This window comes from Emydura macquarii, unplaced genomic scaffold (assembly GCF_026122565.2).
Source record: "Emydura macquarii macquarii isolate MOO-44397 ecotype Brisbane River unplaced genomic scaffold, CSIRO-AGI_Emac_v2 contig_3692, whole genome shotgun sequence".
Lineage (NCBI taxonomy): Eukaryota > Metazoa > Chordata > Testudines > Chelidae > Emydura > Emydura macquarii.
The window spans coordinates 11,870,682-11,897,308 of NW_027133829.1; the positions used below are offsets into that span (position 1 = coordinate 11,870,682).

At 69.4% G+C, this 26,627-nt stretch overlaps 1 protein-coding gene across 1 annotated transcript; it reads right to left on the reverse strand.

Annotated features, from left to right (window-relative positions):
* Positions 1-831: 831 nt before the first annotated feature.
* Positions 832-26,248, reverse strand: CRTAC1 (cartilage acidic protein 1). Its single transcript, XM_067537126.1, has 16 exons — positions 26,187-26,248; positions 21,011-21,207; positions 17,420-17,616; positions 14,867-14,997; positions 13,802-13,958; positions 12,451-12,585; positions 11,852-11,997; positions 10,320-10,456; positions 8,017-8,099; positions 7,067-7,167; positions 5,369-5,537; positions 4,500-4,645; positions 4,019-4,061; positions 3,594-3,737; positions 1,395-1,520; positions 832-987 (listed from the first exon to the last, which is right to left on the reverse strand). The coding sequence occupies exons 2-16, from the start codon at positions 21,196-21,198 to the stop codon at positions 857-859; spliced, it is 2,034 nt and encodes a 677-aa protein (XP_067393227.1). The 5' UTR covers positions 21,199-21,207; positions 26,187-26,248; the 3' UTR covers positions 832-856.
* Between the last annotated feature and the right edge of the window lie 379 nt (positions 26,249-26,627).

The following is a 26,627-nucleotide window of genomic DNA, read 5'->3' on the forward strand; positions in this document are numbered from 1 at the left end:
GGTGATACAAGGCTGCCCTATGCAGCGGGGCGGATGGGGGCTGGGCCAGGGGCAGTGCTCTGAGAGGGACCCGGGGGCACAGAACGGTGGGAACGGCCCCTGGCCTGCCCTGTACCTGGCCGGGGCGCCCCGCATGGAATCTTTCCACAATAAACCTTACGCTGCCACCCCAGCGGCCTGTGCCCCGTCCTCCTGCATCGGGAGCTGTGGGGGCACTGCTGGCAGGGAAGGGCCTCTCCTGGCATGGGGGTGCCAGCTGGGCAGTGGGTCTGGGCTGGACGCGAGGCCACAACTGCAGCCTGGGGACCCGCCCTGCTATGGAGCCACTTGTGGAACCAGCCTCTCCTGGCCAGCCGCACACTGGGGCTGCCTGGCGTGTGCCGTGGGGCTGGTACCCGGCCTGCAGGGAGGGGCTGGCTGGCCCACCGCCGCTAACAACAGGGGAGCCAGCCCCCTCCAGGCAGCAGGTGCTGGGGTCCTGCCCCCACCTGCTCCCCTTGGCTCACATGCCTCTGCTGGGGCACCCTCCGTCCTGCTCCTCCCAGGAGCCAGCTGCCCTGGCTGCAGGGACCCGCCCTGCCTGGTGATAAAAGGCGTCCAGAGGGAATAACCCCCTGCCGCGGGGGGGCCTTGGGCCCGCAGGCAGGATGCTCGGCCCAGGCCGGGGCTGGCCTGATGGGCCCGAGCCGGGGGCTGCAGAGACGACCCAGGACAGCGTCAGCCAGGAAACGCTTTATTCACCGAGCCCGGGGCCCTGCCGGTCGCTGGTGGGGAGGTGAGGCTGGCTGGGGGAAAGAGCCAGGGTCGCATGGCCCCTGAGATGGGGGCTCCTGTCTGCGGCAGGGCAGGGGCTGGGCTAGGGGGGCAGGCAGCGCCGCTGGTCCAGGTCCAGGGAGAAGCCGGGGCGGCAGTGGCAGCGGAAGGAGCCCGGCTCGTTGTGGCAGACGTGGTCGCACAGGCCCGGCTGCTCCTGGCACTCGTCCACGTCTGAAAGAGAAGGGGCGGGCATCACCCCGCAGGGACCACGGTGGGCCCTGGGCTCTCCCCACCCGCAGCCCAGCACGTGGGCCCAGAGCCGGGCCGTGGAGGAGCACCGGGCGGGGCCAGCAGACGCCTTGCATGTGGCAGTCTAGGCCAGACGTGGGCTCCCCAGGCACCTCGTCCGCGTGGCAGCCCACGTTAACCCCTGTGCTGCTGCAGCCTCCTGCCTCCAGGCTGGGCCGAAGAGGGGCTGCCTGTCCGCACAGCCGGGGCAGCGCATACAGAGGGCCCAGCTGCCTGCTGAGACCCCCCCCTTGGCCCAGCTCCCCTTCTCTGTGCTGGCGCTCCCCCCTGCCCTGCCCCGCCCCCACACTGTGCACCCCAGGGCCCTGCACCCTGCCCCGGGTACTCACCCAGGCACTGGCTGGCAGCGTGCGTGGCGGGGTGGAAGCCCGGGTGGCAGCGGCAGGCGAAGCCCCCCTGGGTGTTGGTGCAGAGCTGGCTGCAGCCGTGCAGCCCCCGGGCACATTCATCAACGTCTGGGTGGCACAGGGAGAGAGCGGGGGGGGTTACCGGCAGGGCTCCAGCCTGCTGCCAGCCCCAGCCCCTGCACCGCACACTTGCCGCCCCCACTCCCCCCCCGGTTACCCGCTGGCGTCCAGCCCGGCCTTCACAACTGAGCTGCTCCATTGCGGGCACCAAACGCCCATTGGCTGAGGCAGGGTCACAGGACAGAGCCGCGGGAGAGCCGGGGTGGGGGGGCGTTAACCATGCCTTGTACCGGCCCCCTTCATTGCCCTACACCCCAGCCCCCTGACCTCCCATGGCAGGGTGCTGGCTCGCTCACACGCTCCGGTGGGGCAGGAATGCTGGCTGTGCCTGAGCCCTCCCTAGACCTCTGCTCGCCCCCCCCGGTCCCAGAGCCGATGAGCCACGGCCAATGGGTCCCGGATAGCTCCAGCCGCCCCCTAACGGCCCCACTGTTCCATAACTGCCCCCTTGAGGCCGTGGGCCAGGAGGGCCAGTGCTGGCTCCCGCCTATTCCTGCACTGCTGCCTGTCAGCCGGGCGTGCGGCCGAGCGGAGTGGCTTGGGCCGGCCAGCAGAAGCTCCTGGGGGCGTAGCCGGCGTGTGGGCACCTAGCCCACATGCTTGCCCGGCCACAGCCACTGCCTCGGGAATCACGCTGGCCCCTCGTGCGCTGTGCATGGCACAGGTGTGCTCCCCGTGCGTGCACGCTCACGGCTGGCCCGTGCAGGCTGGGGCTGGCACAGCCGGGTCTGACGCCCCCCCGTCCTGAATTCTCGGCCCCTGTGCCCCAGCTGCCCCCTGAGCATGTGCAGATCCAGGGGCCCAGGCCCCAAGCCAGCCGGGTGCAGGACTGCCAGGCGGCAGTGGAGAAAGAGCCAGTCGGCCCCCGGGAGCGGCAATCACGGCCCTGACCTGCGTGAGCAATGCCAGAGCAGCGAGGGCGCCCGCCCCTGCGTGGGTGGGGGTATGAGCTCCTGGCACGAGGGCAGGGCAGGGGGGAGCGCGGGGGCGGCGTTCTCACGCGCTGCCCGGGCCAGCACCCCTGCAGCCCCACGCCACAGCCAGGGTCCCCTTGCCCCGGGCCATGAGCACCAGGCAGCTGGTAGCAGCACTGGGCACCTTCCGGCCATGCTTGGAAGCCCCTGGACACCCGAGTCAGGGCATCGCCCCCACAGCAACTCAGCAGGCAGGTGCTAATAGACAGTAGAGAGTTTATTGGGTCGCTTCTCCGGGGCGGGGCTGGAAGACTGAGCAGGGTCCGACGTCGCATGGTGGGGTCAATGCACCAGAAAACGCACCTGGGGGCGTCCCCCCCCCAGCGATCGGGACATCCTCCAGTGCAGGCCAACCCAGCAGGCACATGAGACGGCAGCGGTTCGAGTGAGCGAGCGAGCGAGGAGTCGCTGGCCTTGCTAAGGGCCAGCTCCCGCGCGGGGCACTGCCAGGGCGCCTCCCTGGCTGTTCTCTCAGAAAACATGCGGGGGACGGACACGCGGCTCTGCGGCTGGCACGCCCGGGCCGCTCCGTGCCCTTCTCCCAGATGGCTGCGGCCAGCCAGCGCTTCCAGGGGCAGCTGCAGGATGGGTGGGGAGAGGGGGCAGAGAGACAGGAGGACAGAGAGGCAGAGAGGACAGAGGGACAGCCCAGTCCCTACCGCAAGGCTGGTCTGGCTCGTCGCGGGCCAAGGCTAAAGTGCATAGAAGTGAAGGCAGAGTCCGAGGCCCAGAGGGAGGAGGGGACCCGGGGGGCGCCAGGCCCAGAGCCGGCTCCCAGCAGAGAAGTAGCCACCGAAAAAAGCCCCTTGAGCTGCACAGAGAATGAGAGGGAGAGAGCGGGTCAGTGGTGGCCAGCGGGGGCCGAGGTGGCAGGCGGGTCAGGGCGAGAGCCGTGGGGCCGGGAGGGGCTGGGAGACAGACCCGGCTCCAGAAGCACAGGCCGGTGCACACGGGCCGGGAACCAGGCCTGGCCTGCGGGGGGCGCCGAACCACCTTTAACGGGCCCAGGCCCACTGGGCTCGCAGGGACGCCCTGCCCCTTGGCCGAGGCGGGGCGCGCGGCCTGGTTCCCCCTGCCCCTCACTCACCCACGCAGGCCGTGCTGTCCTCGCTGGGCTCGAAGCCCCGGCTGCAGCGCCGCTTGCTGCGGCACCGGAACCCGCCGTACGTGTTGATGCAGACGGGCTTCTCCCGGGGGCAGGCGAAGGGGGACTCGGCGCACTCGTCCGTGTCTGGAAGCGGAGAGGGCGCGGCGTGAGCCTGGCGCGGGGACGGGGGCTCTGGCTCCCTGCCCGCTGACACACGACAGCCACCACGGCTGGGGTGCCCCCCCCGGCAAGTCACCAGCCCGGGAATGCCATAGCACGGCCCCTGCCCCCAGAATGCTGCAGCCAGCCTGCCATACCCCCACCCCCTAGCCAGGCGCCGCCTCGCACCCACGGCATAGCCGGAGCCAGCCCGCAGCCGCCCCACAGGCTCCCCCCCGGCCCTGCCCTCCCGGGCAGCAACTCACCCACGCAGCGTCCGTTCTCGTGCTGGGAGAATCCCTGGCCGCACTGCATCCAGGGGAGAAGCAGAGACCCCGGGGGGCTGGCATTAGTCTGGGGAGGGGCTGCCCCAGGCACCCCAGCACCCCCCACCGGGCACAGGGCCTCCGGCCGGGCACAGTCAGTGAGGTGCAGTCTCAGAGCACCCCATGCCCCGGCACTCAGGGGCATCGAACAGCCACCGTGCGGGCTGGGCACCGACTCTCCAGTGCTCTGGGGCCCGCACACCACGCCAGGGACGGCACCACGGGGCAGGGGAGCTGGCAGGGTGGCCAGGCCTTGACGCCTGGGTGAGGCCAGAGGCACCATATCCCACGACGCGTGGGGAATAGCCTTGGCCTGTCCCGTCCAAGCGGGGGGTGTCTGCAGGCTGCTTCCAAACTGCTAGGTCCCCCTCCCCGCCCGCTGGGAGCGTCCCCGGACCCAGCCCCGCTGCATGGCGCTCACCTCCAGCGAGGCGAGCGGGAGCTGCCCCCCAGCATCCTGGGGGTAGGGGATCTCCAGCACCGAGTTGGTCTCGCTGCTTGCCACGGCGCGGGCCACGACCCTGCCATCCGGCCACGTCACCTCCAGGCTGCTGGCGTGGTCCCGACCTGCAGGGGAGCAGCCCGTCAGACGGGGGGTAGGACTAGAGGGGCAAATCAAGCCCCCTCCCCCATCTCAGCCCAGTGGGCCGCTGTCTCCCCCCCAGGGATGCAGGCTGCGCCGGGGACCCTCTCCCTGCTGAGAGCAGCAGCTTGGGGGGCCGAGGGGAAGGGGGCAGGGAGAGGGCCCAGGGCAAGACGCTATTTGTGCTGGTTCCCGAGGGCTCGGCTGCCCTGCTCCCAGGCACAGCTTCACCCCGCAGGCCCGGCCGGCTGGGCTGCACCGGGACTGGGGGCTGGGGGGTTAATGGAAACGCCAGCCTCTCGCTGCAGAGGGGCAGCAGATCGCTCAGCTCCCGCTCCCGGCCCAGGCAGCAGCCGCCTAATTGCAGCCACCGTTTTGAACCCCAGAGGATGAGACCCCACCCAGCCCCCCATCTCCCTCAGCCACCAACGCCCAGGGCTCTGAGCACCCGGGCCAGCGAACAGCCCCTCCATGGGGCTGTGGGGAGGCCAGGGCTGGGCCAGCGGGGGGCTGCGGGTCGGGAGGGAGGGGCAGTGGCAGAGCTGGGGGTGGGGAACCTAGGGCAGGAGTCTGATGCTGCCCTTGCTCCACGTCAGCGCCGTCCAGGAGCCGCAGACGGATGCCCAGGGCTGCCTGGTGGCCGTGGCCAGAGCCGGAGGGGCCGGGGGGCTTCTCTCCAGCCAGGGGCCAGGCTGCCGGCGACTCACCCAGGCCAAAGTGCGCCACGGGCTCCATCTCGCACAGGTAACCCGAGCCGCCGTCGATGATGCGCAGGTGCGCCCCGCTGCGCCGGGTGAAGAGCACCACCCTGGCCCCCCGCGCAAAGGCCCCGAAGCGGGTGCGGGGGATGACGCGGAGCCAGTTATTGCCAGCACCCTGCGGGGGACAGATGGGTCAGACGGGCGCGGCCGGCCATGGGGGGGGGACGTGAGGGAGGGGGCATTTTCTGGAAATACCGTCACTAGGAGGGTGGTGAAGCACTGGAATGGGTTACCTGGGAGGTGGGGGAATCTCCATCCTTAGAGGTGTTTAAGGCTCGGCTTGACAAAGCCCTGTCTGGGATGATTTAGTCGGGCTTGGTCCTGCTCTGAGCAAGGGGTTGGACTAGACACCTCCTGGGGTCCCTGCCAACCCTCATCTTCTGTGTGTCTATGATGCCCATTCGGCAGGGACCCTAAACCCCAAACTGCTGCCCTAGATTGGGGGCTGGGGGAGGACACTGAAGCCTGCCTCACTGCTTTGGAGAGGGTTTGTGGTTTGTGCCAGGCTGACCCTGCAGAGTGGCTCGGCTGTCCCACCCCGTCCTCGTCCCGGAGCCCTGGAGTGCACCGCCGGGTGGAGGGTGGAGAGTGGGGACTGAACCCTTCCAACAGGCTCCACTGCTTCGGTGTGAATTGAGCCCGAGGCTGGTGGACAAGTTTCGGGGCCTGCAGAGGACCCGGGTGTGGCCTACATGACAGCCAGCACCTGCTGGGCCAATCTCTCCAGCGGTGAGGCCGGGGTGCCGGTGGCACCGCGCTGCAGGAGACGTAGAAGCTGGCTGGGCTGGAGCAGCTCTGTGGGATCCGTCCCCTCGGGCTGAGAACGTGGCTCGTGGCAGGAGCCGCAGGGGCTGCTCAGCGCAGGCCGGCCGCCAGGTGAGTTTGTTTGTATGGAGAGACCAGGGTGGAGCGGCCCGGGTCAGGGACCCAAAGAGAGGGTCACCCCAGAAGTGGGACTCGGGCAGGGACAGCGCACGCCGACAGACCCCTCCCAGCAATCTCACAGGCCTGAGCTGTAATTTCTAGAGGTAAAACGCCCCTGTGGCCAAGAAGCCGCGCACAATTAACTCGGCGGCTGCCCGGCGGGGCCGTGTGTCTGCGGCTTGGGACCCTGCTGGGGGGCAAATTTCAGGCCCCGCTGAGATCAATTTACAGAGTGGGCAGGGAAACCCTTGGGAGCAGTCGCTTTCTTGTGCCCACCCCCCGAGGGTGGGAAACGTCCCGGGGCCGAGGTGGCGCTGGTATGGCCCGAGGTGGTGGGTCCGGATCCGTCAGTGCCCTGTGAGTCTCTCACCCTGCCGGGGTGTTTGGAAATACCTGAGACAGGGGCCAAGGAGGGGCCTGTGGAACTGGGCTGCAGGATCAGCTCCCCGCAGAGGGGGAATGAGGACGTCTGGCCAGACGATGCCCTGCTTCGTACCCAGCCAGAGCCAATGCGCCCCTGAACTCCAGCCCTGGGTCGCAGACTGCCCAGCCGGGGGTCAGGAGCCTCTGGCTGGAGGGAGACATGCTCCAGGGACAGGGTTGAATGAGGTTGAGACTTTGTCTCAGGGGGAAACTGAGGCACACCCAGCACTCGTACCACATATGTACAGAAAAGCCCCGCCCTGGCCCCCAGGGCGAGCGGCTGGGCCCCCAACGCACCTGGGCACCCCTGAAGACGGAGAGCGGCTGCGCCATGGACTCGCCGTGGGACAGGATCAGATCCAGCAGCCCGTCGCCATCAAAGTCAGTCACCACGCCGCCTGCAATGAGAGCGGTCAGGGCTGGGGGGTCATCCCCCATCGCTGCCCCCCACGTCCCTGCCCCACAGGGCTGGGGGCAGCTCTGCCTGGCTCTCATGCCCAGCCCCCCAGCTGTGGCTCAGCCTGTGCCTGGCAAAGGGCTCAGGTGGCCATGCCCCTCCCCTGCCCCCCGCAGCCCAGCAGGACAGACAGCGCCAGGCGCTGGGGGCTGTTTCTTGCCAAAGATGGAAGAGAGCGAGCCAGGGACAGAACCCAGGAGTCCTGGCTCCCCCTGTCCTGCTCTAGCCCCACAGACCCCACTCCCTCCCAGCGCTGGGGGTGGACCCCAGGAGTCCTGGCTCCCAGCCCCCTGCACTGACCACTAGATCACGCTGCCTGTCTTCAGGTTCTTCAGCTTTCCTGCAGCGCCAGCCCCAGCGTTTGGGGTTGCACCAGCAGCCAGCTGGATGCACACTGCTGATGCCACACGCAGCTCCCTGTGGCCCCGCATTGAGGGGCAGCACCCTGCCCCCCCCCAGGGAACTGACGGGAGTCAGCAGGCAGCGTAGGGGGCGGCAGGGCCAGGCCAGGCCCCGCCGTCCTGTGGCAGGGAGGGGAGAAGACAGAGCTGTGGATCCAGCCACCCACATCCCAGCCAGCCCGACTCGCCCGCTCACTGCCCCCACTGCACAGTGGCTGCAGCCCCCCACCCCTGCCGGCTGCCCACACAAGAACCGGCTGGGGATGACTCCCTCCCAGCTCTGTCTCCTGCTGACCCCCCGGGTGTCACTAGCAGGGGTCCCCAGCCAGCACCAGCCTGGGGTGGCTCAGCCCTTCAGGCTCCGGGTGTCTGGGGAGTGGGGGACTCACCTGTGCCCCGGCCTTCAGGTTCCATGGCGTCTCCTGGGTTGAGCTCCTCGATGACGGGGTCCGAGTGCTCCCTGTGCACGACCCTGCAGAGCCGGGCAGGGATGAGGGTGAGAGCCGGGCCCCAGGGCCCCTGACCCCACCGGCTCCCCAAGCCCTCTGCCCTCCCCGCTCCAGGCCCACTGGCCACACGAGCCGTAATAGGACCCACGCCACACTGTGCCTCTGGCTCCAGCAGCTCCACATGCCAGGCAGGGCCCCTGAGCTGCCAGGCATGGCTGGCAAAGGGCTCCCGGGGATGGCCGTGGGCAGCCGCATGGGGTGAGAGCCCTGCCTGGCGCACTGGCCGGGGCACACGGCACCAGGCGGCCCCCACTGGAGAGACTGCGCCAGTATCCACCAGAGCCGGAGGGGGTCTTAGTGCTGGGCCAATGGCCGGGGCCTGCTGGGGCCGCAGGGTGGCTGGCGGCGCAGTGGCCTGGCCATGCTCTGGCTTGGCAGGCTCTGTTCCATCCCTGCCTCGGTTTCCCTCCTGTGACATGGGACTCACCCTCCGTGACCACGGGGGGATATTCTGGGGGTTTTCTCTGAGTGCTGTGTGCGGTGCCTCAGTTTCCCCCATATGCTACTCATGTATGTCGGTGCTGGGACCCGGGTATGTGACCATTGCAGAGGGCACTAGCGGGAGGATGGGCCCTCCCCAGCCACAGGTACCCAGACCTGGCCCGGACCCGCCCTGGGTCACCAGCTGCGACAGGCTGGAGGGGGGGACACCTTGTCTGGGAAAGAGACACAGGACTGGGGAGGGCCAGGGGCCGGCTCTGGGTGTGGCGGGCTGGAAGAGGCCAGTCCCCTGTGAGGGGTCGGGGCCATAGGGCCCGAGAGTGGGGCTCTGCGGCGCCATAGCTGCTGGCTGCTGTAACTCCTCATTCACTGCTAACGAAGGGCCTGCTCTCTGCGCTGTGACCCTGAGACCCAATAACACTCCCACTGCCCCGCGGGCTGGGCATCGCGGCTGGCTGCCAGGCGGGTGCGTGTAGGACTCCCCAGGGTCCTGGCCAGGGGAGTTTGGGCGGAGCAGGGGGGCTGAAAGCTGCGAGTCAGTCAGGAGGGGGTTGCAGGGGTGGGTGGAGACCCTGAAGGGGACCAGGGGGGCCAGACTCCGAGCACTGGAGACCGGACGGCCTGCACGGCACCTGGGGGACTCTGGAACGCATCCTCACCAGCTCCCAGGGGCTGAGCTCCTGACTGCTTTGTCTGGGCAGCACCCACAGCTCCCAGCCAGGCTGCAGGACTGGGCCCTGCCCCGCCAGACACAGGCCCCAACCCTGCAGCGGGATCTGCGGGGGCCTGGCCCTCCAGGCCCTTCCACCCACAGACACATGGCAGGATCAGGCCCCAGCGGAGAGCTGCTGCTGGGAGCGGGTGCGGGGCATTGGGGGTGCTGGGGCCATGGCCAGGGATGGGGAACCAGCATGGGGGGGCTCGGAGAAATAATCCAGCCTGGGGGCAGGGTAGGATATAAGGGAGGATGTGGGGCCCAGCAGGCAGAGCCAGCACCCCGAGGGGAAGTCCACAGGCTGGGTTAACCCTTTCCCTGGCCACTGCCGAGCTGGGCAGAGCTGCTCCTCCAGCTGCTGGGGAGATACAGCACAGGACAGACATACCGGGGCAGCCCTGGGCATCCTACCACCAGGAGAGAGGGGACGGGAAAGGCCTGCAGTGTGTGTGGGGGGGCAATGCCTGGGGCGCTAGTGCTGCCCATGGTGCACAAGCCCTGCAGCGGGCACCATCCCCGCACGCAGAGCCGTGGCCCCGTATGGGATGCGCCATCCCCGCACAGCCAGCGGGCGAGCGCCAGGCGGGTGGTGTGTGCCCGCTGCGCTGCTACTACGCACCCAGCACAAACGAGCGGCTTGGTGCTAACGAGCTGTCCCTCCCCCCATGACCAAGGGGCTGTTAATTAGCCATGCGGAGCCCCGGGGGGTCAGAGCAGCACTAAGGCGCTCATAACAGCATTGCAAAGGCCTGAGTCACAGCGCCCACCTCCCACCCACCACAGCCGGCGCCCACAGGCTCTCGTGCAAAGCTGGGCATGTCCCCTGCCCCCGGGCACCCAGTACAGCTCCAATCCACGGGCCCTGCACTCTGGGCTGGGCAGTGCACCTGCCCGTCCTTCCTCCTGGGCACACGGCCCTGGCCCTCCCCGGCATGGCCTGCCATCCCCTGGGTGGGCAGGCAGGTAGCTTCCCCCTCCCCCTCCCCCCATCCCCTGCACCCCCCCCATCTCCCCCCACTGGCCCCACCGGAAGAGGCGGTTGGCGGAGGAGCCCCGGTAGGCGATGTTGTTGAAGAACACCTCCAGCTCCTGGTCGTTGTCCAAGTCGGCAGCAAGGACAGTGCGGACGGGGGACGGCATGGAGAACTTGGGCGTGGCGATATCCTGCAGGAGAGGCGGGTTAGGGGCGCCGCGTGGTGCAAAGTGAGCAGTGGGACGGTGGAAGGGTGGGCTGTTCACGGGGGGGAGGGGTAGCGCCAAGGGGGGGGCCGCGCTCGTGGTTGCTGGCACAAGTGATTTCTGACTCGGGCGGAAGCCCCTGAGCTGCCACGAGGAGCGAGGCCAAGGGAGCTGGATCTGGAGATTGGGGTGAGTCCCAGTGCAGTTCTGTACATCAGCAAACGAGCCCCCCGCCCCCAGCATGTCCCCTGCGTCAGCGGAGGGCTGGGGGAGTGGGATGGGGGGTGTGAGACCCTGGGCAGGCAGGCTGGGGACAGGGAGAGCTGGGAGACCAAGCCCCTGGGGAGGGCAGGTGGGTGGAGTGATGAAGTGGGAATATATAATAAGTCCTGTGTGCCTCAGTTTCCCCTGTGCCGTGCTGTTACCCAGTGGGTGGGAAAGGCCTGTTTGCTCTCAGGGCAGGCAGACAATGGTTTGGGGGGGGGGGGGGGTGTTGCCTGGCTATCTGGGCCTGGCCCCCACATCAGAGACAATGGCAAATCCAACCCTGCGACACTGACACAGAGCACACAGCACCCCGGGGACAGGGACCCCAACCTCTCTACAGGGACGCACACAGCTACAGACTGGGGACCAACAGGCTAGGCAGCAGCTCTGCAGAAAAGGACCTGGGGGTAACAGTGGACAAGAAGCTGGATAGGAGTCAGCAGTGTGCCCTGGTTGTCAAGAAGGCTAATAGCATATTGGGCTACATTAGTAGGAGCATTGCCAGCAGGTCACGGGAAGTGATTATTCCCCTCTATTCAGCATTGGTGAGGCCGCATTTGGAGTATTGTGTCCAGTTTTGGGCCCCTCACTAGAGAAAGGATGTGGACAAATTGGAGAGAGTCCAGCGGAGGGCAACAAAAATGATTAGGGAGCTGGAGCACAAGACTTATGAGGAGAGGCTGAGGGAACTCGGCTTGTTCAGTCTGCAGAAGAGAAGAATGAGGGGGATTTGATAGCAGCCTTCAACTACCTGAAAGGGGGTTCCAGGGAGGATGGGGCTAGGCTGTTCTCAGTGGTGGCAGGTGACAGAACAAGGAGCAATGGTCTCAAGTTGCAGTGGGGGAGGTTGAGGTTGGATATTAGGAAAACCCTAGGAGGGTGGTGAAGCACTGGAATGGGTTACCTGGGGAGGTGGTGGAATCTCCATCCTTAGAGGTTTTTAAGGCCTGGCTTGACCAAGCCCTGACTGGGTTGGTTTAGTTGGGGTTAGTCCTGCTGTGAGCAGGGGGTGGGACTAGACACCTCCTGAGTGACCCCTGGGGCAGGCAGGAGGGGGCTGGCGGGGGACCATGGGTCCCGGTCCCTTTGGCAGGGTGTGGGCCGCCTGCTCACCCGGAAGCGGACCCGCCCGCCGGCACTCGTCTGCAGGTAGAGGCGGTGAGGCCCGTTCCAGTTGCCGTAGACTATGTCCACTTTGCCGTCGCGGTTGAAGTCGGCCAGGGCCACGCCGCGGCCATGCTGGTAGGGGTCATCCACGCCTGCAGGGCAGCAGGGGACATGGGTCGGGAGTGGGGCCAAGCCCTGGCGACACCCCCAGCCCCACTGCAGAGGCAGCTCCACCTCCGGCTGGGCCGGGCGCTGGATGAGCTGCAGCAGCCCAGCTCCTTTGTCCCCCCAGCGTGGGGGGAGCCTGGGGCAGCTGCGGGGTGGAGGGTGCCAGGCTGGCTCCTGTTCAGTCAGTGCCATCCCCTCCCCATCAGCCCCGTTCTGCTGGCACCCCCCGCTGTCTCCTTAATCCCCTGCAATCAGCAGCCCATTGCACTGCCGGACCGTGGGGCTGCCCCCCATCAGTCGCAGAGTGGAGCCAGCCAGGGAACAGACCTGGCAATGTGCTTGGGGTCCCCGGCACAGCCCTAGCCCACTCTGGGCCCCACCATGCCGGGGCTGGCTCCAGGCCTGGGCCCAGCCACCCCCTGCCCGCGCTCACTCACCGACGCTGGCGGCCGTGTCGACGAAGCTGCCGTCCCCCTGGTTGTGGAAGAGGAAGTTGGGCCCATTCTCGTTATCGCAGAATATGTCCGAGGCGTTGGCACTCAGGATGGGGCCCACGGCCACCCCCCGGCCGCCTGGGGACGGCAGGGCACAGCTCAGGGCTCCTGGAGCGTGCGCGCAGCCACGTGGCCCTCCCACCCCTTCCCTCTCAGCCCCTCACACTCCCTTAGCCCCCGCATCCCCTCCTGCTCGCAAGCCCAGGTGCTCGGACGTGACCATGCAGCTCGTCCACACCGGCCATAGCACCCCCAGGGCTGCCGGGAGGGGATGGCTGGGGCCAGGCCTGGGCTACTCTGTGCCGGCTCCCCCCTGGGGGCAGGGACGGCCCTTGCGGGGGTGACTCCCCCATCGCTGCCCTGCAGCGCCTGGCATGGGACCCAGGTTCGAACCCCCTAGGGAACCTCTCCGTGGCATGTGGGGTGAGTGCCCCCCCTCAGCAGGGGCCAGCCTCAGGGACTTTCTGCGCTGTGCCCAGACGCCTACTAAGCCTCCTGCTGTGACGGTGCCGGCCGAGTCCCTGCAGAGCGAGGGGTGCACGTCTCCCGGCGTGACCCGGGGGTGCTGAGGGGCTGAGCCCAGCGAGTGGGGCCCTGAAGGAGCTGATGCACGGCCGGGGCGTCCCCGGGGCTGTTCCAGAGCCTGGCGGGGTCACACCCTGCGGCGAGCGTGCGAAGGGCCGGCCAGGCCTGAGTCTCATCAGGGGCTAATGGGCCTGGCCGCTGCTTGTGTCACTTCCACCCTCAGCACTACCATCACCATGGAAACGGCACTCCAATTACAGACAGCTGACCACCACACAAAGCACAGCCCATCACCCGATTCCCACAGCCCCCCCGGTGTCCTCCCAGCACCCCAGGTGCTCAACGCCACGGTGACGGGCCACAGAGATCTCCTGCTCTGCCCCACTCAGACCCCGCCCCAGCGGCCCGGGGGGTGCCCCAGCCGGGGAGGCCCAGAGGGCAGCGGCATTCCCAGGGCAGAGCCTGGCCGCGAGCCGCCCCGGCCCCGCCGGCAGCCGCAGCCTGGGGGAGAACGTGGGCAGCCTTCAGCCTCCCTGGGACGCGTGAGGCTGCTCCACCGCTCCGGCCCCAGCCGCCGAGCTCCCTGGAGTGGAAAGCTCTGCTCCGCTGGGGCTGCCCGCCCGGCCAAAGCAGCCTTCGCTACGGCAAAGGCTCGTCCTGCACCCGACGCCCTTGCAGGCGCATGCGGCGCTGTGGAGCATGGAAGGAGAGCGGCCCTGCTGTGCTGTGCCGTGCCGCCTGCCCCATGCCGCGCCCTCCCCTCCCGTACCCGTGTACTTGTTGACCCCAGCCTCAGCGGCGACATCAACCAGCACCACGATGCCACGGGCGGGGTCGCTGGCGGCCACGTCCATCTCCAGCAGCGCGTGGGGGCCCAGGCTGCCGCTGGCGTAGTTGGCGATGTAGATGGAGTAGCGGCCGGAGCCCTGCGGGCAAGGGGCAAGCGGGTGAGGGCACAGCCAGGCCGGCAGCGGCGCTCCGGGGCGGACGCTGGGACAGGCTGGCTGCTGCCGTAAGCCACGCTCTGAAAGCTGCCCCCGCTGCTCAGGGCAGAGGCCTCCAGGACAGAGACGCCTGAGCCAGGGGCAGGATCCTGCAGGCAGCTCTCCTCCTCGGTGGCGGTGCTGGAGCCCGCAGGCTCCAGCCAGCTCCGAAGCAGACTGGAGACCCCTCCTCCGGCAGGGCAGGGAGTCGGCCTTGGGGCTCCGGGCTGCTCTTGCTGCCAGGGGAGGCTGGGGGTGGTGAGCCGGGGTTTAGTGTCTGCGGCTCCCCGCCCTGCACTGGCAACGCTCCTGCTGTCCCCGCTTTCCTTGCACCCGGATCTTAGTCCTGCTCCCCTCCCCCCCCACGGCTCAGCCCTGCTCCCCCTTACCCGACCCCCACTCCCCGCCACCTGCCCCACTGCTCCCACCCCATAGCTTGAGCCTGCCCCGCACCCCACTGCTGGGTCCTACTCCCCCCCCCCCCCACCAGCATTGTTCCCATGCAGCAGCTGGGCCCTGATTTAGTGATAATCGTTTGAAAACAAGCTGCAGCGGGAGGAGGAAGAAGAGCGAGCAGGTGACAGGAGCATAAATCACCCTGACAGGCACTTCATCAGCCAGCAGTACCTGGGCCCTGACACCCGACAGCCACGGGCACTCGGGGGCAGAGCGCCCAGGCCTGACGTGCTAACATCCCGCCAGCCCACCAAGCCACCGCCCTGGGGGCAAGCAGGGGGCAGTTTGGCGAATGCAGCCCACCCTGGGGGTAACCAGCTGCCCCTCCCATGTGGCCCCGCCGTGCCCACGGCCCCAGCCCCGAGCGCCAGCGGCTGGGCCGGCTTCCCACTCACCGTCCTGTCCACGCAGGCCACCGAGCGCCCGGCAAAGCGGCTGGCCACGGCCCGGTTCACCTCGTCGCTCAGGACGTCCTCCCAGCGCCCGTGCCGGAACTTGAACAGCTTGTCTGGGTAGGTGGCCAGGCCTGGGGGGGGGACGGGGTGAGGGGCTCAGGTGAGGGCAGCAGCCAGGCCTGGGGGGCAGTGAGGGGCCAGGCCCACGACTCGCTCTGGGGCGGGCCAGAGGAAGGGGCTCCCCCCACATGCAGCAGGACAGCCCCCCACAGGCTCATTCATTCTCGGCTCCTAAATCCAGGCCCCGCAGCAGGAGGAAGACGGGGTGAGCGGCTCTGCGGGGACCTGCCCGGGCAGGGGCCGTGTGTGGGGGGCTGCTACGCCCGGCACAGCTGCTGCGGTGAGGGAGGGCAGCTGGGGCGGCCCCCCGAGAGGAGCACAGCCCCCAGCCCCTATTCCCCAGCCCTCCCCCCAGCTCTGCCGGTGCCCTTCAGCCCCGCCCCCCCTCCCGTATCCCAGGGGGCAGGTGTCCAGTGGGCCTGGGGCAGGAGCACAGCGCATGCAGCCCACGCCCGGGAAGGGCTGCTCAGGAGAACAAACTCATTAAGGTGAGCTGTGCGGAGCCTGTAGCTCATCAACGGGCGGGGGGAAATCGATGGCAGGGGCTGCAGGCCGGGAGCCGCGCGGCAGCCGACAGGAGCAATCGCAGTGCTTGATTTAGGGACAGGGAACGCGCTGGCAGCTGCAACCGGAGTAATTAGGTGTGTCAGGAAGACGGATCCACATGGAGGAGTTCAGGAGGACGGCCACACGGCCCCCGCCCCTCGGCACAGCGGCTCCCCCCCCTCGGCCCAGCCCCACTCCGCATGGGCCCAAGCCAGCCCTACCGCCACTTGGCACAGGCCCCTGTGCCAGGGAAAACAAGGGGGATCCCCTAAAGACGGGGGCTGTGCCCTGCCCCAGGAGCTGGTGGGACCCACAGTGTGACCAGAGCTGGGTGCCCCGGGCTTCCCCCTCGGGCTGCAGCGAGAAAGGCTGGCACGTGCCCTGGGTGGGAGGCATCAGGGCCAGGGGTTCAGAGGCGATTCCAGGGCACCCCGACTCTGCTGGCGGGCGCCAGGCTGTTAGCAGCAGAGGAACGGGTGCCAGGCCTTTGGGGAGCCATGGGACCCGGCCAGTTGGTGTGGCTGCATGCAGCTGAGGGCAGCACCAGGCCCCGCCACCCTGGGCATGGTCACACCACCCCTCCTCTCCCAGGCAGGGCCCCCAGCGCCGTCCCGGCAATGCAGGGCGCAGGCTGTGGCCAGGGGCGCAGGGAGCAGCGGGCAGACTCCTGCCACGGCCGTGCCCGTGTGGGGCCAGCTGGGCCGGGGCAGCCAGGGCTGGTGTCTGTGGCAGGTGCAGAGGGGAGTGCCGGGCGTAAGGGGCATCTGCCCTGGCCTTGTGCGAGGGGTGGCAGAGGGGCAGGAGATGGGGCATGCGAGGGGTTACGGGACAGCCCCCCGCCCGGCCCAACCCTGGGTGACGTGGGGATGGAGAATTGCCAGACCAGCCCTGGCTGGAGAGCTGGGGCACAGCCAGGGCAGGCCAGGCAGCTCCCAGCAGCACCGTGCCCGCTAGTGCCTGGCAGGGGGTGTTGAGACGCGCACCTGCTTGTGAATATGCCAGGATCAGCTCTTTCCCGATTGACCCCAGTCCCATGGCTTTGGGGGGAGGCCCCCTGCCCTTAGGGCCTGTGCAGGGGCCTCCCCACAGCACCCCGGGGCCAGGGGCCCCTGTCCCGGGGGTGCCGCGCTGGCTGCCTGGCCGTAGGCCCACGGCGCAGTGGGAGGGCTGGGGCAGCTGGCCCTGCTGACTCAGCGGCTGCGCCGGCTCCGCGTCCCGGCCATGAATCAATGGAGTCACTCGACTGAGAAATTAACTCCAGGCTGCACACATCCCTCCTGCACCGAAGGTCACGGCAGTGCCGCGCCGCGGGGAACCCCCCCACGGCAGGCCCGGCACAGGCACTCTGTGCCCCATGCCCAGGGGGCCACCCCCAGGGGGCTCCCCCACACCACTCATCTCCCCCTGCTCCCCTGCCCCAGGAACTCACCCCCAGCACCCCGAGAATTCCCAGCCCAGAGCTCTTGGGGTCCCCAGGCGGGAGCAACCACGCTGGACCCCTGGCACAGGGACCCCCACCCTGTCCACCACATTGGAAGGTGTTTGGTGGGGGACTAGGGGTCAGCTGGGGCTGGACAGAGGGACCATGGTGGGGGGTGGCCCATGGGTGCCGTGGGGGAGAGGGGAGTAAGCAGAGGAGGGGGTGTGGGGCAGGAGGTGCAGGTCCATAGCGGGGGGGGGGGGGGAAGGGGTGGCCAAGGACTTGGAGGTTCCATGGCACGGAGTGGGGCCGTGGGGTCCATGGGTGCCAGAGCAGGGGATGGGCTGGGGGCAGGCACTGTGGCGGGTGGGGGGACGGGTGGCGGGTGGGGGCTGGACTGGGCAGTGGGCACCGCGGCGGGGGGACGGGCGGTGGGCGGGTGGCGGGCACCGCGGCGGGCAGCTCACCGGAGAAGGCGTTGTTGGTGTTGAGGAAGTAGATCTCTTCGCGCCCGTCCCCGTCCACGTCGCAGGCCGTCACCCCGATGGCGTTGCCCGGCCGGTCGCGCAGCGCGTAGTACGGGGAGCCCCGCTCGTCCTGCGCCAGGTTGACCAGCCGCTGCCGTGCCCGCTCGTACTTCAGCACCAGGTTGGGCCCGTTGTACCTGGGTGCGGGGAGAGGTGAGCCCCACGCTCACCGGCAGGGGAGGATCCTGCTGGCCACAGCCAGACCACCTGCCCCACAGCAGCGCCAGGGCCCGAGGTCCCAGCCGGGGGGCGGGCAGCCCACTGTGACGGGCAGGGCTGCGGGCAGGGCTGGGGCAGACACTCCACAGCCCCCCCCCAGCTCCTGGGGGGCACGTGGCCAGTCACCCAGGGTCTTTGCTGCAGGCCCTTCCCGGACCCCACCCTCATCAGGTGGCTCCTAAGAGTGGGGGGCCACTGCCCCTCCTCCACCCCACAGGGCCAGGCCTGGCGGTGTGAATGCAGGGGGTGCTGGGTGGCAGGGGCAGGAGGCCTGCTGCTCCTCCGACAGATGCCACTTACGTTCCACCAGCACTTGGGGGGGTGACGGAGCATAGCTGGCCCTGCCCCGCCCTGCCCTAGGGGTGACACTCCAGCGTGCCGAGGGGCCTGACCCCCCGAGCAGCCTGCGGGGAAGCTGTGGGGCTGGCTGGAGGGAGGGGGTGGTCGCAGGCAAGGCTCAGTGCCCCCAGGCCCCCCCACGCTCAGGGAGGAGCAGCAGGGGTGCGCAGAGGGGCAAGGGCGAACGTCGGTGCATCGCAGCCTCGTGCAGAGCAAAGGGGCCGGCCTCGAGCCGCACCGTGTGGGGACGGGCCCCTGGAGGGACACGTGTGGGGCCAGCCCCCAGGTGAGGGGGAGGCACTGCAGCCCTTGGGCAGGAGAAGCCTGTCTGGGCCCTGCCAGCAGCTGGATCTTTGGGGAGAGAGCACGGGTGGGCCCTCGCCTCAGCAGCTGCCTCCAGGGGCTCACCCTGCCAGCAGGTGGCCCAGAGCCAGGACAGAGCCCAGCATCTGCAGGATCTGGGCCTGGGCAGCCCCAGAGCAGGCAGGAATCCATGGCAGGGCGGGGCCCCTGGGCACAGCCCCAACCCGGCCGGGCCCTGCCCTGCCCAGGGCTCCGTAAACACGTTACACAAGCGCAGCAGCAGCTGCTTACACAACTGGCGCAGCAGCTGGTTACACAACCCTCCTTCCAGCTGTTGCTGATTCTGCTCCACTGGCCCAGGCAGGCCGGACCAGCTCCCCGCATGGAGGGGAGGGGCAGAACAGCAGCCTGCCCACCACCCTGGCCCCCCACTGCAGGCCGACTCCCCTCCACCCGCCCCATGCTGAGGTCTTGATGCAGCAGTCCCTGGGAGACGGTGCTGGTGCATGTCCCTGGGCCGAGCCACAGAGCATGGCATAGGGGGGCAGTGGAGGGGGCGCATGCCCGGTGCTGCCTGGGCCTCTCTTCTTCAGGGGACACAGGCCTGGGCCACAGCAGTGCAGCCCCCCCATGCCAGGAGACAGGCCTGCCCCATGGGGGGCAGGAAGGCCCCCACTCCCCCCCCCACTGGACCGTGGCACGTGGCACTGCCCATGCGGGAGCAGTCAGCCCTGCCCGTGCCCCACAGCTGAGCCCACGTGCTGCACTAGCGCGGGCGAGAGCCCCCCTTCCCCTCCGCTCTCAGGAACCGGCTCACAGCAGCAGGGAGGCTGCATGAGGCAGAGCACGGGAAGCAGCTGCCACGGGGCGGGGGGATGCCCAGCCCCTGGCCTCACCTGGAGACCCCACCCAGGGGTGCTGCACGCAGGGGGACAGCTGCCCTCTGCCCAGGGAATCCTGCCTCCGGGGCAGCACGGCCGGAGGAGCAGCCCGGCCGGGGCACCCCCTGGGCTGGGTGAGGAGGGGCGTTTACATGGGCAGGTTTTACCCAGCCAGGCCTCAGGCAGGGGCAGCGCCAGAACCCGAGCTCCCTTCCCCCCCCGCCCCCCACTGCAGCAGGCCAGGCCGTTCGCCATCCAGCCGGGCACACCAGGCCAGCTCCCAGGCGCCAGGGCCCCAGGCAGGCTGTCCCAAGGCGGGGCGCAGGGATTGCTAACCCTGCCAGGGCCGCAGCCGCCAGCTGGGGGGGCAGGGCCCTGTGGGGTGCACCGCTAACACAAGGATGGCCAGAGGGGGTCAGAGCAATGGGCCATCTAGGCCCGGGGCCTGTCTCTGACGGGCCAAGGCCGGGGGCCGAGGGAAGGGACAGGCCAGGCAATCAGCGAGGGAGGCTCCCCTTGGCCAGTCCCAGCGGGAAGCCAGAGCCTGCGGCAGGGAGCACAGCAGAGATGGAGCCTCCCTGCCCAGTTGCCTGCCGAGCCCCCAGCCAGACCCACGGGCCAGGGGAGACCCTGGACGTGCTGCTGGTTCCTGCAGCAACAGGGCCCAGAACCCACCCCTGAGCAGCTGCAGGAGCATGGCCCCATGGGCCCAGACAGGCGGGGCAGGGGGGCCTCAGGCCGGCTAAGGGACTCAGCCCAGTGCAGTGGGTGTCGAGGGGGCTTTAAACCCAGTGCCAAGGGTGGGTCATGCTGGGGCTCTGGGGGATACCCCATCTCCCAGGCCCCCGGAGGAGCTGCACACAGCAGCTGGGGGCCCAGGCAACCCCGCCCCACTTCCAGAGAATCCTGCCCAGACACCGGGGGGAGGAGGGGGAAGGGGGAGGGGCTGTCCCCACAGTGCTGGGCTGGTAGGCATGGGGGACAGGCCAGGGGAAGCGAGCCCGACAGACCCAGCTCGTTATGGGCGCAGACGCCCCAGGGTCGCTCTACCCCGCTGCGACGCCGGCCGGGTGGTCCCGGGGCGCTGCCAGAGGACGGGTGCACAGGGAACATGCAGCTGGCATGCGTGCGCCCATCCGCCCCGCCCCGCCGAACAGGGCCCGCAGAACAGGCTATCCCGAAATCCCCAGCCCCTGGGCAGCATCACAGGCGAGGGCCCAGCCGGGCCCTGTGGGGGGACATGACACCACCCTGCAGAGGGGACCTGGCGCCGGGGCTGTCGCCTGCCTGCGCTGCTGCTGCCTCCCCTAGCGACGGGGGCCCCCGGACATGGCTGAAGCTCCAAGACAATGGGACTCTCCTGGGTGGGTGGCAGCCTGCTAGGAGCTGGGCACAGGAGCCGGCAGGGATGGCCCGGCCCCGGTTCATTTTAGGACAAGGGACATGCAGGAGCAGGCTCCCCTTCCGTCACAGCCCCACGCCACCGGCTGCCAGTGCCTTCCCCTCCCCAGCAGGCACTGCCCTTCAGCCCCGAGCACCCCCTCCAGCTAGACGCGCCCCAGCCCAGAGGCAGGGCTAAGAGCTCCCCCCCCGTGCCCAGGAGCTGGGCAGCGTGCAGGCGAGATGGCCAGCGCTCGGCAACGCAGCACGGGGGCTGGCGCCGGTGCTCCGGGGCAGGACAGACGGCACCCGGACGAGCAAAGGGACACAGGGCTTTGGGTGCCAGGGTCACCCCCCAGGGCAGTGAGAGCTGGGAGAGCTGGGATGCTGGCCTGCCCCCAATACCCACCCTGCCACCACGAGCTCGAAGTCCCCGTCGTTGTCCACGTCCGTGACGGCCACGCCGTAGTTGAGCTGCGTGGGGTTGCTGTCGTAGTCTGGCGGGAGGACGCGGCTGGTGATGGCCGTGAACATGGGCTCGCCGCGCTGGGAGCCCTCGCCAGGCCGGACCAGCGCCAGCAGCCACAGCAGCAGCATCTTGGGCACCTGGAACCAAACCCACACGGGGCTCAGCCTGGGAGACAGGGGAGCGGCTGCCCCATGGCCTGGGGCGCTGGGCCAGGGGAGCCCCCCGGCCTATCACTCCCCCGACACCTGCCAGAGGCAGAGCCGCCTCGCCCCTTGTCCACCATCCCGGCGCTGCCCATCCTGCCTGGCTTCCCGGCCCCTCCGGCTCAGCCTCCCCCAGTCCAGCCCCTCAAAGACCCCCGTGCTGCCTCCCTGAGACCAGGTCCTTGCTGCAGGCAGCACCATGTCCACACATGGCCCGTGCCCCCAGGCAGGGCTTGTCCCCGCGAGCGGCAGGGCAGCGGCTGGCCCAGGGCAGTCCCTCGGGGCAGCACCTGCTGACAGCCGAGCTGCTAGACCAGGCGGTGCAGCTGGCTCTGCAGAGCACCCGGGTGCCTGCTAGTGTGAAGCTCCCAGCCCCTCCGTGGCACTGCCCCCCCAGCCGGGCTGCCGTCTCAGCCGCGTCCAGAGCGCCCGACCAGCACAGCCCCGCCAGCGGACATGGCAGCGCCCCGGCCTCCTGGCTTCACAGACCAGGCCAGCAGGGAGCAGGAGCCATGAACACGGCTTGGCTGGATCTTCCCGGGCCTTGGACCCGATCCCTCCAAGGCAGCTGCAGGCAGTGGGGCAGTTCTCATGGCGGAAGGCAAACAGCAAGTTTGCACAGCTGCCCCCGCCGGGCTTTGCAAACTGACTCCAGAACCTGGCCCCAAGCCAGCCTGGGGGAGCTGTGTGGGGCAGCACGGCTTGGAGCCCCAGGGGCCGTCGTCTGGGTAGGATGGCAGGGTCAGGAGGCCCAGCGGGGATTGGGCCGTGGCGCTAGGTGCTGGACAAACGGGGCAGATCTGGCCTCACTCGCAGAGCTCCCAGGGTGAGGTGGGGGAGGGCACGGGCCCCAGCCGGGGGCTGGATCGTTGCAGCCAGGCTGGGGTTTGGTGTAGAAACGTCACAAGCTGCAGAGAGAACAGAGAAGAGGAGCCCCGGCCATCCCAGATCCCCAGGAAGGGCAGGCCAGGCCCAGCTGGGCAGCACGTGGCTCCCAGGCCTGCCGGGGCATTGCCCCGTTGCTGCCCCACAGCCGGCAGCTGGCCCGAGACCACACTGAGACACCAGCGGGGCCACCCCTCTCCGGGCTGGGAGCCAGGCCCTCCGCTGATGGGAACTGGGGCCGCTGGTGGCATGCCAAGGGGCCCTGAGCTCGGAGGCTGCGCTAGGCCTCAGAGGAGGCGCGGCTGCACCGTGGGAATGGCCTGGCCTGTTCTTGGGGAATCGGTTGGGCTGGGCTGGGCCTACGGAGCTGGGGGCTGGAAAAACACCTGGCAAGGGCGGTTCTGGGACCATCCCATCCTGTTGCTCTGCCAGCTGTCACTCAGCCTGACCCCTGGCCTGGCCCCCCAGCTCAGTCCGCTCCCGACCCTCCCCACTGCCCAGGGTGGGCTCGCTGCCCTGCCAGGGTCCAGCCCCCATGAACCAGCTTCTGGCTCTGGGCATGTCTCGCCTTCCCACCGTGCCAGCTGCGCGTGGCTGCATGTCTCCTTCAGGCGCCTCTGCCCACCTGCCCCCCAGCCGTCCCATCTGGGCTAACCTGAGGGACCCTGCGCCTCTCAACACCCCACCCCCCCGTACAACCCGCTCTGCCCGCGGCTGGGAGCAGAATCCAGCCCTGCCCATCTGGGGAGGTGCCCAGCCTGTGCTGTGAGGCCATTGGTAACAGGTGGACAGACAGACAGTCCTTCCCCAGACCCGGTCACCTGCATTTGCCCTGGGGCGTCACTCTTGGGCCCCGGACTCGGCTCCCAGCCAACCCGGAGACCCACCTGCCATCGCACGAGACAGGAGGATGCGATGGGCAGGGCGCACGGTGACGGCTCATTGCGCACACCGCGCTCGGATCTGGCTAATTAAACCAATACGTCAGAGTGCCCCTTGCTGAGACTGGGAGGGAACAGCCCATTAATTAGCAAAACCTGCCTCGCTAACACCCCCCCCCGTGTCCCCTGCCCTCCGCCTGCCCTGGGGAGGGGGCGCTGCAGGAGGCAGGGCAGAGCCTGGCCCCCACGGAGACGCTGGCACCCCCATGCCCCGGGCTCTCACTCTCCCTGCAGGTCCTGCTCCCCCCAGTTTGGCTTGAGCCCCCAGCCAGCTGCAGCTGAAATCCTCCAGGACTGGATGGAGCCTTTCCAAAGGGAACAATGCTCCTGATTGGAGACAAAAAGCCTCCCTAGGGATCCGGTCCTTAGCGAGGAATGGGGATGTGGGGGGGGGCAGTGATGCCTGGAGCCAGCGCTCTATGGGGCAGCACAGGGCCCAGGGCTGGGAGCAGGGGAGCAGCCAGGCCTGGCCGTGGGGAACTGGTGAGGTCGGGGGCCCAGCACCCACAGTTTTGCAGCCAGGCTCAGACCCACGGCTCCCCTCACAAACACGCCTCCTGGCAGCCTCTTGACTGGATGCGGCATGCCAGGGCCTGCAGCTCCCACTGACCCCGCCGGCCCCGCCCTGGGGCGCTTGCTGCAGGAGACGCGGCAGGATGAGGCCGAGCCACCACCAGAGACGTGTCAGGCAGCCCCCGGGCTGGGTCCCAGCACTGTGCGGCTCTGTGCGGAGCAGCGGCAAGGTCACAGCGCGCAAGGACGGGGCCGGCCTCCCCCGCACGGCGCGGTGACGGCACCGCCTGGCTCAGCAGCGCCAAGGGCAGGGACTTGGCACCGGCCGCTTGGCCAAGTTGTCCGTCCGTCCGTCCACACCAATCCCAGCAGGGAGCTGGCAGGGCTGGGGCCTGCTATCAGCAGGTTGTGGGGGGGGAAGGTCTGCGATACCAGGACCCCGCTGGGTCCAGGGCCAGGATTTGCAACTGCCCCTTTGGCCCAGGACGGAAGTGTGCGGGAGGAGGGGCCTCAGACCTCACATGGGATAAACCCAGAGCCAGACAAGGAGGGGCAGGGCAGGGAGGGGGTGGGGCAGCCAGGGAGCCTGCACCCCCAGCATGCCTGGGGCAGCAAAGCAGCGGGACACTAGCCCCCTGGGCTCCCACCTCCACCCAGCCCCCCTCAGCTCTCACGTCACATTGCCAGGCCAGGGAATGCAGCCCCCACTCTCCTCCCCAGTGGGGCAGAGACCCACAGGGCCAGACCTGGGACTCAGCACCTCAGGGCAGCCTTCAGGGATGGGATGGGCGTGGGGGAGAGGGTGCTAGCCCCGTTCGAGAGCCCACAAGCAGCCATGGGGCAAAGGGAGTAGGGGGCTGCCCCCAGGGAAGACAGCGTGCTGGCTCGGCCCGGCCCATGGGGTCCGATCCTGCAGGGATGCTGGAGGCAGAGATCCCATACAGCAGCCTTCAAGAGGGGACACAGGGGAGCGTGTGGTGACATCCCAGCCCCCCGGGCTCAGGGCAGACGGGCACCGAGCTGCAGGCTCCCCTCTGGCTGCCAGAAGCGGAAGGTCGCTCGCCCATCGCCCTGTTCTGTTCACGCCCCCTGGCCGCTGCCAGGTGCTTTGGAGGCAGGGGGCTGGGCTGGGCGGACCGTGGCTGAGCCAGCAGGGCCGCTCTCCTGGCCACCCAGCCTCTCCTCCAAGCAGGGAGAGGAGCCCTAAGGGCAGAGGGGGCAGCCCCAGTCGCTGTTGGCAGGGGTGTTTTAACCAGCCTGTCTCCTCGCCCCGCGCCTGGCAGACCAGGACTCCATGGTTCCCTCCAGTGGAGCCGCCCAGGCCCCAGATAGCCCCGACCTCTCCTCCCCCTCCAGAGCCTGCCCCTGCGGGACGGGTCTCTGCTGCATTCAAGGGGACATGGCGCACAGGCCAGGCCAGGACAGGCCGCCCCCATCCACGCCATGCAGACTGCACCACCCCAGCCCTCGCGCCTCAGCCATGGCGGCAGCCGAGCCCCCCTCACAGCCCCCGGGCGAGGTCACAACCCCGCACGCTGCCACCCCGGCCCAGCGATGCCAGAGTGCCAGCTGAGTGACATCACAGGGCCTGGCACGACCCCATGCCATGACATCACCACAGCCCGGCGCGGTCACGGCGCCCCCCCGCTGGCAGCGCTGGGACAAGGCGCCCTGAATGGCAGGTGGGGGCTGGCCCATCACCTGGGTCTCCCCACAGCCACCCAAAGCTCCTGCTGCAGCACCAGAGCGGGTCACCCCCAGGCACCAACCAGTGCCAAAACCCAGCCGCGCTCCGGTGCCCCAGGCCGTGCTGCTCTCCCCAGTAACCCACCGGGACCGGGACCGGCCTGCACGGACGCTGCTCCAGGGAAGGTCTGCGAGCAGCAGGGTCACTCCTGCCGCCACAGCTGTAGGGACCCAGCACCTGCACCTCGGAGTCAGCGCCAGCGCCCAGCCCGGCGACTCTGAGCCGGGCAGCACGGCCCAGCCCAGCGCTGCACAGGGCACCGGGGCTCTGACGGGCCGCACTGGCAGAACCGGATGGCGGGCTCGCCCACCCCCCCCAGTTCTGCACCTCGTCCACTCTGGTGCCATTCAGCCCCCCCGGGGCCAGACGCTGGGCCAGACCTGGGCTCTGGGGCTCAGCCAACAGCTGCTAGGGCAGGTGGCACTGAGCCGTCACCTTAGCATCCCAGCGTCAGCCCGAAGGGACCTGCTCATCGGAGCAGAGCTGCCACCTCCACCCACGGGCTGCCAGCCGGACCGGACCGGACCGGCCCTTCCTGGGGGGCCCAGCCCGGCCCCTCTGCCCCAGCAGGAGTCTGCGAACAGAGACCCCCAGCTCCCAGCACCTCCCCCCAGCCTGCAGCACCTCCCCCCACCCCAGCTCCTGCGCCCCATAGCCCGCCCAACACCCCTCCCTGCCCCGCTGCCCCCCACGCCACGGCAGCCCCGACCCGGCCACTCTGCACCGTGCCCCCAGTGCCCCTCGGCCGGCTGCGCCCCGCTGCCCCGCGCCCATCCCCGTCGCCTCCGACCCGGCCCCGCTCCGCTCCGCCTCCCGCGGCTACTCACGGGGCCCCGCGCGGCGCGGCTCGGCACAGCCGCTCCCTGCCGCCCGCCCCGCGCTCTGCCCGGCTGCCCCGGCTGCTGGAGCCGGCCCGGCCCGCGCGCCCCTTATAGGGGAACCGGCTGCGGCCAGGCGGCCAATGGGCTGGGGAGCGGCGCCGCCAGCGGCCAATGGGGAGCGGGGGGCGGGGCCGGCGGGCTGATTTATTGCCCGGCACGGCACGGCCCGGCCCGGCTCGGCTCCGGGTGCCCCAGCGAGCCTCGCCCCGGTGCCCGGGTCGGTCCTGCTCTGCTGGCCCGGCAGTCCCCGCCTGCCCTCCTGGGGCGCTGCCCCTGCCTCGCCCTCAGCCCGCGGGCTCTGCACAGCCCGGGCCGGGCGCCCAGCCGCTCTCGGCGCTGCCCGGGTGAGCCCGGCGCTGGTCCGGCTCCCGGCGGCCTTGGGAGCCA